The 16,864-nt window shown below is 46.0% G+C and overlaps 2 protein-coding genes across 4 annotated transcripts; both read left to right on the top strand.

Moving 5' to 3' along the window:
- Positions 1-7,075: 7,075 nt before the first annotated feature.
- LOC117838287 (transcription termination factor MTERF15, mitochondrial) lies at positions 7,076-11,561 on the top strand. 3 transcript variants are annotated; one of them, XM_034718260.2, is made up of 3 exons: positions 7,076-7,388; positions 8,572-9,332; positions 9,615-11,561. In XM_034718260.2, exon 3 carries the CDS (start codon positions 9,963-9,965, stop codon positions 11,121-11,123), a length of 1,161 nt encoding a protein of 386 aa, XP_034574151.1. In that variant the 5' UTR covers positions 7,076-7,388; positions 8,572-9,332; positions 9,615-9,962; the 3' UTR covers positions 11,124-11,561. The 3 variants fall into 3 exon arrangements, with proteins under 3 accessions (XP_034574151.1, XP_034574160.1, XP_034574142.1); XM_034718269.2 differs by lacking the exon at positions 8,572-9,332; XM_034718251.2 differs by having other exon boundaries at positions 8,572-11,561.
- A 2,351-nt stretch (positions 11,562-13,912) lies between these two features.
- Positions 13,913-15,070, top strand: LOC117856624 (transcription termination factor MTERF15, mitochondrial). The gene has a single exon (XM_034738964.1). The coding sequence runs from the start codon at positions 13,913-13,915 to the stop codon at positions 15,068-15,070; it is 1,158 nt and encodes a 385-aa protein (XP_034594855.1).
- The last annotated feature ends 1,794 nt before the right edge of the window (positions 15,071-16,864 follow it).

Here is a 16,864-nt window from a genome sequence, read left to right as displayed (position 1 = left end):
TCACACTTCGCGGTTACTCCGATGTGGATTTCATTGGGTGTCGGTTGGATCGCAAGTCCACTTCTGATACTTGTCAGTTTCTTGGTTCTTCCTTGGTTTCCTGGTCTTCCCGCAAACAATCTAGTGTTGCTCAGTCTACCATCGAAGCCGAGTACATTGCTGCTGCTAGCTGCTGTTCCCAGCTGTTGTGGATGATCTCCACTTTGAGAGATTTTAGTTTGATTTTTTTGCATATACCTCTTTTGTATGATAGTACGAGTGCAATCAGTATAGCTAAGAATCCCGTTCTCTACTCAAAAACCAAACACATAGATGTGAGATATCATTTTCTGAGAGATCATGTTAAGAAAGAAGATATTGACCTTACTTACGTTGCTACCCAAAATCAACTCGCTGATATCTCACAAAACCCCTGGATCAAGCCACTTTTACTCATTTGCGGGGGAAGCTGAGTGTGTGCTTTCCTTTTCGAGTTGAGTTTTGGAGCTTCTCTTGTATTATTCTTATATCATATTTCTGTTTATACCACGGTAGGCTGGTCACCTTTTCATAATAGCATTTTGTGCTTTTCATGTATATCTTATCATGCTATCTTTTGTAATATATTATGGTGGATGATACATATCTTTTGTAATATATTATGGTGGATGATACATATGAACATCATGTCATGCTTTACCTTAGTTCACATTTGGGTATGGCATGTTGTTCATCTGTATCATTTTAGCTTAGTTCCATTGCATCTGTATCATGTTGCATTTGTATCATGTTGCACTAGATGAGCTTCTCCTATATACCCTGTGTACTCTCTTATGCTACTTTGGAGCTAATGCTTTGGTTGGTGATTTTGATGCAATGTGCAGTTATACTCTTGATGATATTGTCTTATAAACATGATGAGATAACTGTTTTTAAATCCAATGCTAATTCTACGCTATGAACTTGACTTGCTTATCACCCATGAGTAGTTGCTTGGTTATTCTTTGTTTTTGCTTGAATGCTAGTACCATGTTTAGCTTTAGCTTGGAATTTATATTCTTTTCAATTGGGTCAAAAATCTAGGTATCATTGCAAATGTTTAGCCCATGGTGCATTCTTTGGGGAAGCATGACTTCTTTGTACTGCAAAGGCACTTCATGTAACTTGTTTAATGTGAATGATGAAAAATGATGATAAGAAAAAATTCAATAATTCATCAAGTTTTTGTGCTTAATGTTGATATTATTGCTTGCTTAGTTGGTACAAGATGTCTACCAAAACAAGTAGGCATTTGATTTCAACAAGCTTTCACATGACTTGTGATGCATATGTGGGTGTTTGCAATGATCTCTTGTTGAGAATGTATCTTCCTTGTATGAGCTCTAATGATCTATTTTATTCTTGCTTGGGTGATTCATGACTAGGTGTTTGCTCTTGTGGTGATACTTTTACAAATTGCTAAAACTTGACACATGTTTCGTCTCTTGTTTATATCATATTATCCTCTTGATGGCGATGCAATTGCTCTTTATTGCATTATCTCACTTGTAGTCTTTGTGAGTGCTGTGTGGTATATCTGAGAAACTTAGTAGATTCTGCACCTCATGATATGCATTTTGTGCTCTCATGCTATACTTGATGTTTGCATTGTCAACAAGGGGGAGAGATTCACACAAAGTCATTTATTTGTCAACAAGGGGAAAGATTGCATTTGTCCATGTTTTCAGGGGGAGTTTTGTGAGATTTTTGTGCTCTTGTGCTCATTTGCCGGTCGTGTTGAGCTTTTACCTCTTCTTGAGGAGCCGGTGGTTCGTCTGAGCTTTTTATCTTCACATGATTGGTGTTGAGCCCTTTCTGCCTCTTCTTGAGGGATCATGTGTTTTTGTCTGAGTTGTGTAGAGCCGTTGCCCTTGTCTTAGGGGACTAAGACTTCTCATTTCGAGTGGTCTTGCATTTACCTTTTCTCTTGGCATTTTGATTACTTAAATGAGCTTTTCTTCTTCTTTTCTCCTTCTTTTCTTCTTTTTCAACTATGAATTTGTGTTGGGTGTTGTCAATGCACTTATCAGGGGGAAATTGAGAACCAATGGTGGTCACCCTTGGATGATGAATGATTGACAACATCGTGTGGAATGATGTTGCTCTTGACTTGTGATGTGTAGATGTAGGATGTGACATGCCAGCCGACGGAGGTCAAGCGAAAGGTTCATACCGATGGACCAAGGACGGTGAAGGGTGAACACGAGTAGGCTTGGACCGAGGGACCTGAGGAGTTTGGATGGAGTCATGGGCGATCCACATGGTGCACGGAAGGGCGAGAGAACATGACGGGATGGAGATAGTGTCGGTCGAGTCAAGCGGGACGGAGGAGTCAAAGGCTTGGCGGAGGTCGGACACGCGTCGACATCGAGGAGGTCGCGTGGCGGCCAAGCGGAGATGGACGGTTTGGGTGGTTTGGGTCTCAAAACCACCGTGCAAGCAGGTTTCCCGGTTTGGGCCTCAAAATCGGAGGGCGAGCTCGGTGCGGCCGGAGCTTCGAGAAGGAGGGCACGTGGCATCATCGCAAAGCTTGCGTTGAGGTGAAGAAAAGTCGTGAAGGTGGCGTGTTCGTCCGATGCGTCTACAAAAATGGACCAATATGCTCCTGCGTGGGTGGTTATTTTACTTGTAGGTGTAGGGGTATTTTCATCATCAGCATAGACTATATATATTAGAGTTGGCTGATTTGGAAGTGTGCTTGGAACCCTAATTTCATTTGGTTAGAGGCTAGCCAAGTGCTTAGAGAGAGGAGAGGAGGGAGATGAGAGGGTGAGAGCTTCTTTTCTCTTGATTTCTCCATCCTAGGGGGAGGATGAAGGATGAAGGCTAGTTTTCCCAAAAACTCGAGTTCTTGGTAGGGTTTTGGTGCTCTCCAAAATTTGTGATGAATATTTGAGCTTTTTTTTTGAAATGAGCCTTTGGGAATAGACTCGGTATGTTGTTGTGAGTGTATGGTTCAAATTTTGTGATTTTTGGAGGTCGTTTGATCGAGTTTCAGATTTTTCCAACTTCTTCACGCATGATGTTTTTGGAGTTGCGGAAAATTTCGGAGATTTTTACGGATTCTCAAGAGAATTTTTCGGAAACTCCGTAAGTGCGGATTCTCCGAAGATTTGTACAGATATTCCGGAAGTTGCGGATTCTCCGAAAAGTTTTGCGGAGTTTCCGTACTTTTGTGTTGGTTTTTAAATCTCTTTTTCCGACACTTTGCTCGTGTTCATTCTTACTTCCGTTAGTCTCTAAATTAATTCCTAACACCATTCTTAGGTCCATTAGATTTTAAATAGGTAAAAGTATTTGATAGTATTTGATAGGTTTGTAAATTGGTTTGGAACTTTCGTTCAGGTTCTTTGAATAAATTTGAATATGCTCGCCCGTCCCGCTCCTTCACGTTGGACTGCACCTACGATGTCACGGAGCCCTGAGCCCCAAGCATCGCCGTGGCGGCGCAGCCATTGGGAGGCCCAAATCCGGGTGCCAGGCCCAGCACGCCAGCAGCGATGCCCCGCGGCGAAGAGCTGGCGCTCGCCCCCGGCGACAGGTCACAGCAGGGACCGCGCACGGCTCCCACGGCACCACAGCACGGGGACCCGCCGTCAAAACGACGGGGAGCAGCTCGAACGGGCGAGCCAAGGCTTGATCTGCAAGGGCCCCCACTGAATCTATGCCTAAGCATCGTGTGGCGAGCACCACCACGCCGGAGTTGGACGAGACACCAGATCTGAAGGTTGGGAGGAGGAGGAAGGAAACGGAGTGGAAAAATGAAAGGGGAAAAGCAGTGGAGCCAGCTTTGGCTCCTCCCCTGGCCGCCACCCAGTAGTAATTGAAGCCATTTTCTCTCTCGTAAGAACATTGAACAGGTCTAAAATCTTCAGAGTCTGCACATCGTTGTAATTACAGTCTTCATACAGTAGTGGACTGAACCAGCAGCTGAAAAAAAATGCCTAGGAGTCGGCTTTGCCGTTTTGAATGTTGTGAGAACCGATCATCTTTGTTCTACACACCACAGTTCCTCGCTTACACGTTGGTTCTCGATCCTCCAGGCGAAATGCCATCCATTTTTTTAAGGGCAATGCCAACCATTTTGTTGGCATCTAGAACTAACGACAACTTGAAGTACAAAGAGAGAAGCTTTGCAGGTCGCTGAACAAAAGCCAATCTGAAAAGAAGTAAATTCAACGTGATAAAAACATAAGATGAATTTGAATGTAGAATTGGCAAGGAGCTACCGATCAAGGTCGAGGTCGAACCCACCAGATCCCGCGCGGCGCGCTGCCAGACGCGATGCTCCGCCTCCGAAGCCATCTCCTTCCCGCCGCCAGGCTGCCTCGCCTCTCCCCGCCGCGTCCTCCGGCCACCTCCTCCTACACAGGACACAGCACAGCCGCCACCACCACGCCAACAGCACAGCACAGTTCGTCGTCGAGAAATACCTTGCCAACAGCTGCGGCCTGACGCCAGCGCAGGCCCGTAAGGCCTCCTGATACCTGCCGTGCCGGTGAACAAGAAATTATTAATCCCGGCCAGCCTCCCAGCGGCAGCGTACGGCGGCGTAATCCGGATGCACCGTTCTGCCGGACGCGTGCGCAGACATGGAGCGCTTCTCGTGCTCCTCCCGTCCGCCGGCAACGCGCCCCCGCCGTTTCGTCCTCGTCGCCGTCGGCCTCGCCACCACCTTGGCCTCCTCGTCTTCCTTGAGGTGGTGGTGGGGCGGAGGTAGGCTAGGGCCTTCCACCTCTATCCGAGTTCACCGAGGTGGTCGGCCTCCTCTACGTCGCCTCGCCGGCGTCCAATTCCTCCCTCCGGTGCTCGCCGTGCCGCCGGCCTGGGTGGTCGCTGCAAAAATGTGGATCCGATTTAGGGGTATTTTTTAAATATTTGGATCGTGATTAATAGTCGCGATCCAATTTAGGATGTTTAATGAAAACATTTGGATCGCGATTAATAGTCGCGATAATCAGGGTCTTACGTAAATGTTCTGCCCGCCCCGCCGAGATAGCCATCGCTCTCTCCTCCCGCCGCCGACGGCGACGGCCGATGGCCGCCACCTCGTCGCTCATCGTCGTCATCGACTCGTTGGCCTCGCAAGTTCGAGATGCTCCGCGTCCGAAGCCACCTCCTTCCCGCGGCCACTCCCCGCTGCTTCCTCCCTCCACCATCTCGTCCTCTACAGCACCGCCGCCGCCACCACCAAACCCGCCGGTGCCTTCGTCACCGAGGAATACCTCGTCACCGCCTGCGGCACCCGGCCGTCCTCGCCCAAACAAAGGCCAAATGCGTCCAGAATTTGTTGGATCTGACGAGCTCGTTCGGATTTGGTTGCAAATGCACAGAGAAATTTGCTGGCTTGTTCAGATTATAGCTATCTGGCTGAGATCACCATCAACTAATTCTTCTTGGTCCCAGTTTGCAGTAGTAACCGAACCCATTCTCGTAAGAACAGTGAACAGGCCTCAAGTCTTCAGAGCCTGCACATCTTGTAATTACGTCTTACAGTAGTGGACTGAACCAGCACCTGAAAAGAAAATGCATAGGAGTCGGCTTTGCCGTTTTGAATGCTGCAAGAACCGATCTTTGTTCTGCTCCCTCCGTTTCAAATTGCAGGTCGTTTTGATTTTTCCAGATTCATAGATATTATTATGCATCCAGAGCGAAGTGCTAATCTTTCTCCAGGCGAAGTGCTAATTGCTAACCATTTTGGTGGGATGTAGAGCTAAAGACAACTGCAAGCACAAAGAGAGAAGCTTGCAGGTCGCTGAACAAAAGCCAATCTGACACTGAGGGTAAACGCTACCTGGAAGCGGAGGAAGCCATCGAGATGATGCTGAATAGCAACAGAACCCCTTCCTGCCCTCATTTCAGCCACCTGATTTTCTCCTTTCTGAAGGAAGGCAAGATCAGTGATGCCCAGGGGATCTTCAACCGAATGAAGGCAGGCTTGGCTCCCGATCTGGCCTGCTGCAGGACCATGATGAGGGTGTACCTGGAGCACGGTGTTGTGGACGATGCGATCGCGCTCTTTGAGACGACACGTGAATCGCTGAAACTTGACAGCTTCATCTTGAGCGTTGCATTTCATCTGTACGAACATGCAGTGCAGGGAGTCTGAAGCTGGGTATGTCCTGGATGCCATCAATGTAAATGGTACCGCTTTCCTGAGGAACCTGAAGGTTGGATCAAAGCTTAGATCAACTTGGAGGACTTAAACTGTACATATGCACCTGAAAGCTAGAACATTTTTCTTCCTTTAGAAAGAACACAAGCAAGATTCAGAACACATACATCGGGTTGTTACGGAATCAGAATGAATGCTGTGTAAGTCATGACTATTTAGAAATTATAACATCATTTTCATGTGTTTCCAGCGACATCAGATGCCCCTTAAAAATTTGAATTTATTTCTGAAGCTACAGTTTTATTACAGTCAGTCAGGTAACATGAACACCACCACCAGACTCCTCGAAGAGAGAGAGAAAAAAGATTTGTAGAATGAAAAGAAACGAAAAAACACCGTTCAACCAACAAGATCAGGGCATCTGTATACCTGAGAGCTCAGGGTTCGCGGCGGCAGCAAGGGTTCGAGTTCGTCTAGAAGCGGCGGCGGCTGTTCCCACGGCAATGGAGGAGGTGCATTGTGGTCGTGACGGCTGTCCTCGGAAGAGTGAGAACTGGTGGTAGGGTTTGAGGGAGAGGGGGGCGTTAGGATGGATCAAGCCTTGCGCCTTGCACCGTGCGGAAGATGCGGCGGCCGTCGACGCCGGTGGATCGTCGAGAAGACGGAAGCATAATTTCCCTGCCGGCTACTTTTGTTGGCGAAGGGTTTATTTCTAAAAGGTTCCAGAATTAAAGGGGGTTTTATGTAAAATATCGGATCGCGACTAATAATCTCGATCCAGTCGCGATCCAAATTAATCGCGATCATGCATAATTTCCCTGCCGGCTACTTTTGTTGGCCGTAGTAGCCGGTCGAACCCACCAGATCCCGCGCCGCGCGCCGCCAGACGCGACGCTCCGCCCTCCCGTTAGGCCGTTAGGGCCGCCTCGCCTCTCCCCGCCGCGTCCTCCGTCCACCGCCTCCTCCTACACAGCACAGCCGCCGCCACCACCACCACCACCACGCCTGCTGCTCAGTTCGTCGTCGAGGACTACCTCGCCAACAGCTGCGGCCTGACGCCAAAAGCTCTTAAGGCGAAGGGCTTGGAGAAAGATGTTGACTTTTTCATGGCAGTTTGTCCAGCTGAGAAAAAATTCATCAAGAGGCTTCTTGATCCTTACAAGGAGAGTGTTCCAGGGCTTGCAGATGCTTATGCTGCTGCTTGTGAAGGCCAAGTTCCTCCTGAAATCCAACCGTGACAACACAAACTGTTCACGTAAGGATAAGATGTTGATATGTTGAGTGTCCATTCTGCCACCGTACTCCTTTGCAGAAATCTACTGTGAGGATAAGATGTTGATATGTTAATTCATGCTCACTCATTACTCTGCGGTGATTACTCTTGTAGCTTGGTAGCATCATCGAAGCATATGGGGGACCTAACTTTAGCTGTCTCATGCTCTTACTTTTCCTTCTTTGCTCTGTTCACGTATTTTGCTGGCTGCTTGTTTTCATGGTGGGTGATTCTCCCAGTTTGTTACAGGCGTGCTGCCGACTTATTTGATTGGTGATTAATATATAGATGTAACTGTTGTCTTGCATGTAGCATGAATTCCTCATAATATATCTTATCGATTTATGGATAAAGGAATGCTTGTTAATTTATCACCCAATGGATGAAATATCCTATGTTGGTATGTGCTATTTTATTACTCTGTTGGAACCTATGTTTTCACCATAATTCCAAATTGAAAGTTCCCTTTTATTTGTCTTTTATATAAGTTGATAAACTGAATTGGTCATTCCATTGGGGAATAACAGAATGGAATGTTTAGTCATTTGGCACAACAAGACGCTATATATTGAAAATTTTAATTTACTATGTGCTGCTAGTGTCCCCTTTGCTCGGGCAGTTGTATGGAGTGCTCAACTCCTCACCTATTGTTTGTTTAGCTTCTGATGCTACAGTAGAAAATGATTACTTTGCACAGGCATATATTCCCTGGAGCTTTATATTTTTGTTGATTATCTAATTATTAAGAACCTGCTCAATAACCTGAGTAGGTGCCTGATATTTTGTTCTTTTAGAAAAGAAACTATAGAATTCTAATATGATGTAGCAACTCCATTATATCAGTTTATGTTTTAATTTAGCTGCAGTAAGTATAACACCTCGGGGATGACACTAAAGATTCCATTGTTTCTGTTGGAGTTGGACACAAGAATTTGAGATATATTTGGAAAAAATTCGCATTCCTTGTTTTACTTTCATCATCATGTGACTGACTCTTGCTTGCTGAAATTCTCTTCTATGATGTAGCATTGTGTTTTCGTTAATCTCGACACTTTTTGTTGAATCAGTTGCTTCAAGGTTGATATGCTTTGTATCACAGCATTTCTCAAATTACACTTTCTGAAGTGGGCACTTGAGCTCATAAAAGACTTCTCCTCGTGCCCAGGTCTGTAGCCAATTTCATTCCGACAAGGCGAAAATGCTGAGCTGCAAGCTAGAATTCTATGAACTGGATCGATTCCCCACCATTGGGTCTTCAAACCAATGACCTAGATATTTCTGTAGAGCACCTGATTATGGTGAAACAACTTGTGCCACTGTATGAAGAGCAGCTGCTACAATGGGATACGGAACACTCACTATTCGCGGTACCATTTTTGTTCGATGAGGAGATTGCGACCAAATTGCAAGAGCATAATCAGGTCAGAAGAGAGGAGACCAGCAACCAAATTGCAAGAGCAGAATCAGATCAGAAGAGATGAAAATTTGTGCTACAGTACAGCAATGCCGAGCACACTTTTGTCTGAAATGGACGGAATCCAGTGTGCTCGTCCCAGTCTGCATATCAAATGCTCTTCCGGTTCCCTAAAGAAAGTCATGACTCCACTGGAGGTGTTCTTCGTATGGTTGATTCATCGCTGGTGATGTTTTCCATCATCGCTTGTGGAGAGCAGGGGAATGGCATGCCACCACAAGGAATGTCAGTTCTTTTATCAAGCGCGGGACTTGGTTGTTCACCTCTTCTACAGCTGTGATTTGTCTAGGGATGTTTGGTGGAGCATTCTCCCATGGGTTGGACATTGTTACGATGGTGCCAGAGAAAAGCCCTGGACTCCTAATCTTCATGCACATTCTCTAGACGCTGTGGAAGGAACGCAATTCTTGGCTGTTCAGAAATGAGCTTGTGCCGACTTCAGAATGAGCTCCGTAAAACTGCTGCTCTTGTATTTGTTTGCTCTCAATTAAACCCGTGCGAGCATATCATAGTTTCATCTTCCTGTATGTTTTCGTTTAGCCGCAGTTAGGAAACCTGTTAGTGGTCTCTCATCTGTCTACTACTGTAATTTACTGTGACTGTCTCTTGCTTTCTCTAATTCGCGTCCATGCCATAGCATTTCATTTTCATTGTTGCTTCTTGCATCGCACAGCAGAGCATCCAAGCTTGAAATGCTTTTTGTGTCACTGATTCCGATTTTTCTCACGTTGCAGGGTGCAAAGCGAACGCAAGGTCTTTTCGGACTGCTTGTCTTATCCAGGTCCCTATCCAATTTCATTTGCTCAAGAACCTCAAGTGTGAAGACTCAAGAGCGAGGAACAACTTACAATGCCTTGATCTGCAAAGAGATTATCTCCCAGAATCGTTTTTGAAACATTGTTTCAGAAAAAGTCTGGTACGAAGGCAAGGAGTTAGCATTTCGTTGTGAATTTGTTCCTCTCCTTCCTTGGACCAATTTTGCTGATCACCATTGGTAGTGGGCCGGCTGGCCCGCTAACGAAACCCCAAACACTCGCACCCCCCAACTTGTGCACACGAGCGGGCGGCGCGTCCGGCGGCTAATGGCGACGCTGCGCGGCCTGCGCCTCCGAAGCCACCTCCTCTCCGCCGTCCGTACGCCCTCGCCTCTCCCGGCGGCCTCTTCGCTCCACCGCCTCCTCCTCCTCTCCACCGCGACCGCGTCCCCCGCTCCCTTTGTCGTCGAGGACTTCCTCGTCACCAGCTGCGGCCTTGTGCCCGCCCTAGCCCTCAGAGCCTCCAGACGCATCGCCTATCTCAAGTCCCCCTCGAAGCCCGAGGCTGTCCTCGCCTTCTTCGCCGACAGCGGCCTCGCCAAAGCCGCCGTCGCCGCTGCAGTAGCCAGGGAGCCACGTCTCCTCTGCTCTAAGTTGGAAAAATCCTTGAAACCACGCCTTGCCCTGCTCCGCGACATCGGCCTCTCCCCGCCCCAGATCTCCAGTCTCATTACCATCGCCCCCGATGTCTTTCTGTGTCCGACAAAGATACCCCGCCTCGCGTTCTACCTCTCTTTCCTGGGCTCCTACGACAAGGTGTACACCGCCCTCAGGAGGAGCCCCTTACTCCTCGGCCATGACCTGCAGAGTGTGGTCAAGCCCAACATGGCGTTCCTGGGGCAGTGCGGCCTAACTGAGTCTGATATTGCCAAGTTCTTTTGTTCGTCCCCCTCGAGAATGTTCATATTGGGGCCAGAGCGTCTCAAGGAAATTGTGGTGTGCGTCGATAAGCTTGGCGTGCCACGCTGTTCACCTATGTTCAAGTATGCTCTCATTGCCATCCACCAGATCAGCCCTCGGAGGATCGATGCAAAGCTGGATTTCTTGAAGAAGGCTCTTGGATGCTCTGACACCGAGCTGGGCATTGCAATACGCAAGTTGCCTACCATCTTGTCCGTGTCTGAGGTCAGGCTGAGCCGTGGGGTGGAATTCCTTAAGATGGAGGTCGGTCTGAAGGCTGAGTACATCGTGCATAGGCCAGCACTGTGCACCTATAGCATGAAGAGGCGGCTGATACCCCGGCATTATGTCCTCCAGGTTCTGAAGGAGAAGGGCTTGATGAAGAAAGATCATGACTTTTATGCTGTGGTTTCTGTAAATGAGAAGAAATTTGTAAAGAGATATCTTGATCCCTACAAGGAGAGTGCTCCAGGGCTTGCAGATGCTTATGCTGCTGCTTGTGCAGATGCAGAGCAAGCTCCTTCCTAATTCCAGCCATTACAGCATGAAATGGAGTTCTGCCTCCCTTATTGACAAGTTAACATGCCAAATTATGTTTGCTTTAGTTGGGTTTCTGATGAATTGATTACTTAGGCTGTTATCAAGCATGTTCCTTGATAGTATGGTTAAATCATTCTCATTGCAGTTTAGTTTTCTAGTGAATTGTAACTCATGCCATGACTAAGCATGTACCTTGGTAGCATCACAAGTGTTTGGAAGACCCAAAGTTTACACAGCTTACTCATTCTGCATGCTGCTTGTTTGGATAAAGAGTTTTTCTCCTATCTTGTTACAGGCATGCTGCTAACTCTTTGTATAGCTGGTGAATCTTTACACTTGACAGATGTCTTGCATGTAGTTATGATTTTTGAATTCCTTGTAATATATCCTATCAATTTAGAGATACTGGAGTGGACTCCTTGCTAATGTTTTCACTCCTCGGTAGTAATGCCCAATACCATATGTTTTCTGCTTTCAATACTTTGATGGAATATAACTTTTTACCGTAATTGGGAATTGTGGTCATCCTGTTTCTTGTAGCTGTTTTAGAACAACCTACACATTCCTATCAAGAATGAAAGATGTTTTGTCATCTGGCACAGTGAAATTATATTAACTGCCCCAGGTGTATGCTTTGAAATTCTTTTTCATGCTGCTGCCTGTCTACCTTTTGATTGAGCAATTGCATGAAGTACTTACTCTTCACTTATTGGTATGTTTAGTTTCAGCTATGCAATAGAATGAGTACTTGGCACTGTTTATATATTGTCTTTGAGAAGCTTCTATGTGGTTGATAGTCTGATCACTATGCTTGTCGTTTGTAATGTGTACTACTATTTTTTCTTCCTCGCCTCTTGCGTAGAGTATGGAGAACTAACCACGACCATAATTGGAAGAGTGAACCTTGTGGGTCATTGAACTAAAGCCAACTGAAGCAAGGCAAGTTCAACGCAATCAAATCAAAATAGCATAACAGAAAAAGGTTGAAGCAGCCAATTGTTGCAAAATGGTAATACCAGGGCTACTTGGCTAGTTGTACCACACCTACACCAATAGCATTACCAATTTACCATTGATCAAGAGTTGTTATCAGTTTATACAGTTCAGCAGTTTCTTCTAGTTGTGCCACACCTACACTGTATTGGAGAAGCTTATGCTTGTGTTGCTGGTCTGATCATTAAGCTCCTGCTCCATAACATTAAGAACTACCTGCTGGTTTGTTCTTTTTAGCAAAAACCTAAAGAATTCTAATATCCTGTAGATGATTCGTAAGCGACTGCTTTCATACTTAATTTGTTGGTACTTAATTGTGTGTGAGAGCATATTTTGTTTTGTGTTTTCTGGCTGCATATTTAGTTAAAAAAATGGATCTCTCTCTTGCTCCCACCTGTATACCGCTGCTTCTGTTAGTTGTAGAACTAACTTGTGGTTGACACAAAACCTCACAAATTGTTTCTGTTGGAGTTGGCCTGAAGATTGGATATATTTGGAAGAATTTCATCTTTCATGATCATGTGACTCACTCTTGCTTGTTGTACACACTTCCAGTTAGAATTTAATTTCCATTTATTTGGACAATTATTTCTTGAATTGCAGTGCATTCAAGCTAGGAATGTGTTACGTATCACTAGAGCACTGTTGTGGTGAAACAACTTTTGCCACAGTTGCAGCAAGGGCTGGAGCTGCTACCATGGCAAAGATCTCAGGTGCCGAATGTTGATCCAACATATATGAGAAAACAAAAAAAAACAGTGTATTATTCTGGCTGACAAAAAGCACTCATATTGTTTTCTGGTGGAGTTGGACTAAAGAATTGTGGATATGTTTGGACTTGTCTTTCATGGTAAAGTGACAGACTCTTGCATTGTGTGATTTACTTTCATGTTGTAGCATTTCATTTGCATTTGTATGGACTGTTGTTTCATGAATTGTAGAGTAATTAACTTTTTTATATCAAGGGAAAAGAGCCTGAAATGTTATTGTATAACCGTGATTTTCATGTTACAAGTTCTGAAGTGAATGCTAGTACTACAGTTCGGTGGGACATCAAGCAACCGGCCTTGCAAATCGTAGAAAACAGGTAAAAGTTTAATGCAAACATATTACACTCATATCTGGCAAAATGGCAGATGCAACTTTGGACACATACACCAAGGGCAATACCTATTCCCAAGAGTTTTTGGTCAAATGTTACAGTTTAACAGCTTCATGAAGTATCTTACCATCTTACAAACTATGCGGTCATCACCTCTCGTAACTCTCCAGTATTCCATGGTTTATACACTGAGCTTATTCTTGACTTTTGAGGTGGATTGGTTGGCCTGTCTATATTCCAAAAGGCTATACGCTTCCTAGGGAAAAAAAAATGCCTCAATCCTGCTAAACACCTGAACCGCGGTACACTTCTTTCAGTATCGCATCTTACAGCAAACTGTACTAAAAATCTAAAATTGAGTAACATTCACCCGAAATTGAAGTTAAACTTCTACGGCTGTCACCTCTCCAGCATTATAGACTGAGAGCCGGTGATCTTGTTGTCGAGATGCATTGGCCTGTCCGACTGTCTCTGTATTCCAAAGCTCAATGCTAGCTGCTGGCGTTTCCAGAGCGGCGAGAAAAAAAAAAGTGTAGTTGCGTTCAACTCGGCGCGGTCCGGCCCAGTAACAGACCCCCAAGGCCCCAACCTGCTGCTCTGGTTCGACAGAGAACAGCGTCGCCGGGTCCGCCGCCGCACGCGAGCTCTGCGCGCAGCGCGCCACGCCGCGAATCGCAAGCTCATGATGCTCCGCCTCCGAAGCCACCTCCTTCCCGCCGTGCGTGCGGCATGGCCTCTCCACGCCGCTTCCTCCCTCCACCACCTCGTCCTCTACAGCACCGCCGCCGCCGCCGCCGCCGAAGCCGCCGCTCCCTTCGTCGCCGAGGAATACCTCGTCACCACCTGCGGCCTCACGCCAGAGCAAGCCCTCAGGTCCGCCAAACCCCTCGCTCACCTCAAGTCCTCCTCCAAACCCGATGCGGTCCTCGCCTTCTTCGCGGAAATCGGCATCCATGAAGCCGACCTTGCCGCCGCAATCACCAGGAACCCGCGGCTCCTCTGCCTTAAGGTGGACGAAACCCTAACCCCCCGCATTGGCATGCTCCGCGACATCGGCCTCTCCACGCCGCAGATCTCCCGCCTCATCACCGTAGCACCCCTAATCTTTTCCAATCCCACCAAGATCTCGCGCCTCCCATTCTACCTCTCTCTATTAGGCTCATACGATAAGGTGCACACGGCCCTCAGGAGGAATCTCCTCCTCCTCAGTCGAAGCCTCGAGAGCGTGGTCGAGCCCAATATGGCTTTTCTGAGGCATTGCGGCCTTACTGATTGTGAAATTGCAAAGCTCTTTTTGGCCTCCCCAAGAACGCTCGCACTGGAGCCAGAGGCTGTCAAGGAAATTGTGGTGTGTGCCGACATGCTTGGTGTGCCGCGCAACTCAAGGATGTTCAAGGGCGTCCTTTCGGCCATCTCCAGCATCACCCCTCGGAGGGTGGGTGCAAAGCTTGATTTCTTGAAAAAGGCTCTTGGATGCTCTGAGGCTGAGGTGGGCATCGCGATTGGCAAGCTTCCTTCCATTCTGGCTTCGGCAGAGGACAGGCTGAGCCGTACTGTGGAGTTCCTGAAGATGGAGGTTGGTCTGAATGCTGCGTACATTGTGCATAGGCCGGCACTGTTAGGTTATAGCCTGAAGAAGCGGCTGATGCCCCGTTATTATGTCCTAAAGGTTCTGAAGGAGAAGGGGTTGGTGAAAGAAAATGTTGACTTATATGGTGTGGTTTGTAAAATCGAGAAGAAATTTGTCGAGAGGTTTCTTGATCCTCACAAGGAGAGTGTTCCAGGGCTTGCAGATGCTTATGCTGCTGCTTGTGCAGGTCAAGTTCCTCCTGCCCTGTAAGTCAACCATGGCGGCCTGGAATAGAGGCATCTTTTGACATGTTAAATCATGCTAAATTCAGTTTGGTTTTCTCACTTTCCTGGTGAACTGATTAATCATGTCATTAGTACGCTTGTACCTTGACATTTCACTGAAGCATCTGGGAGGCATATTCTTGGTTATTTGTTGCTCTTATTTTTCCTGATTTACGCTGCTTACCCATAGTCCCTGCTTCATGCTTGGAGAAAGCAGTGTTTCTTCCAGTCTTGTTATTCATGAGCTGCTAAATTATTTGATACCTGTTCTTTAGATTTGAGTATTTGATTGGTGTCATTGACATAGTATGAATTCCTAGTGGTAATGGACTGCTTGTTGATGTTATCTTTGTGTGGTTAAAATATCCAAGTGTTTGCTGGTTTAATTACTTTGTTGTAACATGAGTCTCCACGTTAGTTACAAACTGAAGGTATCTTCTTATTTATTTTCTGTACGTGCTCCCAAACAAATATTTTCATTCCATTCGGAATAGCTGAAGATCTTTTCTTGTTCATCTGGCTCTGGGAATGCTATATGTGATTGCCTCTCTAGAGCATTACAATTTTTCCTGCGGCTACTCGTCAACCTGTGATTTAGTAGTAGTGTGAAGTTCTTAGTTCCCCACCCATGGTCTTTTAGCTTATAGTGTGCAGTAGAAACTTTTTTGTACCTGAATGCAGATCTTTAAGCATCTGCTCCATGAGGCTGAGAAGTTGGCTGCTGTTTTATTCTTTTAATGAAATCTAGAGAACAGTAATTATGATATATCTGCTGCTTTCATACACCTCTCTACTGTTAGCATTAATTGTGACATGGAAAGTTACATATTGTTTCTGTTGGGGTTGGACTCAAGCATTTCACTTTTCTTCTTTTCTTTCATCATCATGTGATGCCTCTTGCTTGTAGTAATTCATTTTCAGCCTGTAGTGCTTGTTTTCATTAGTTTGGGCTGCGATTTCTTGAGTTGCAGAGCATTCGACTTAAAATGCTTTTGTCATGTTACTGCTAATTGCGAAGTGAATGCAATCATCAATCATTTGCTCTGTCCAGGTCCCTATCCAGTTCATTCGATAGCTCAACTAAGAGCTGCAGTTCTATGGGCATACCAAGTTATGAACTGGGCAAACTCACCACCATTGGATCTGCAAACCTGGCATAGATCGTTTGGTGGTGGAGCAGTATAGTACTGTACAATTCAGAAATTATATGTACAGGTGAAAACTGAAAAAGGCATTCATGTTATATAGCCCACTTCTTGCTGCAGACGGTATAGCTGCACCAGATGTACAATTCAGCTCAAACTTCATGCTAACTTATTGGAGTAGCAAATTAACTCAAAGAATTTATCACACGAATCTGTTACTACTAGTAGTAACAACAGAGCTGCTCAGTTGGTTAGTTGATTTCACTAGCAAAACTTCCCAAAAAAAATTAAGAGGCGCTTGGTTGTTTGAGGTTAAAGCCTGAACCTGGCTACGCATCACCTTGATTTGCAGTTTACAAATCCTTACAGAATCTGCAGGGTGAAGAACAGCATAAGAGCCGGCTTTGCCTTCAGTTGAGAGACGTGATGAACAGTGTAATAAGGTCGTTTGATTTTTTTTTTTTTTGGCATAGATTGCCAACCAGTTCGGTGGGATGCGCAGCAGTCCAGCCAAAACCATATTGCAACGGTGGATCTTGACAGTCATCGAACTGATGCGGACTGAAAAAAAAAATGAAGCAGGCAGCTCTGGCAAAATGGCAGGAGTGCCACACCTATGCTAACGGCAGGGCCAG

This window comes from Setaria viridis, chromosome 1, assembly GCF_005286985.2.
Source record: "Setaria viridis chromosome 1, Setaria_viridis_v4.0, whole genome shotgun sequence".
Classification (NCBI taxonomy): Eukaryota; Viridiplantae; Streptophyta; class Magnoliopsida; order Poales; family Poaceae; genus Setaria; species Setaria viridis.
This window is presented reverse-complemented; position numbering and strand designations above follow the sequence as displayed.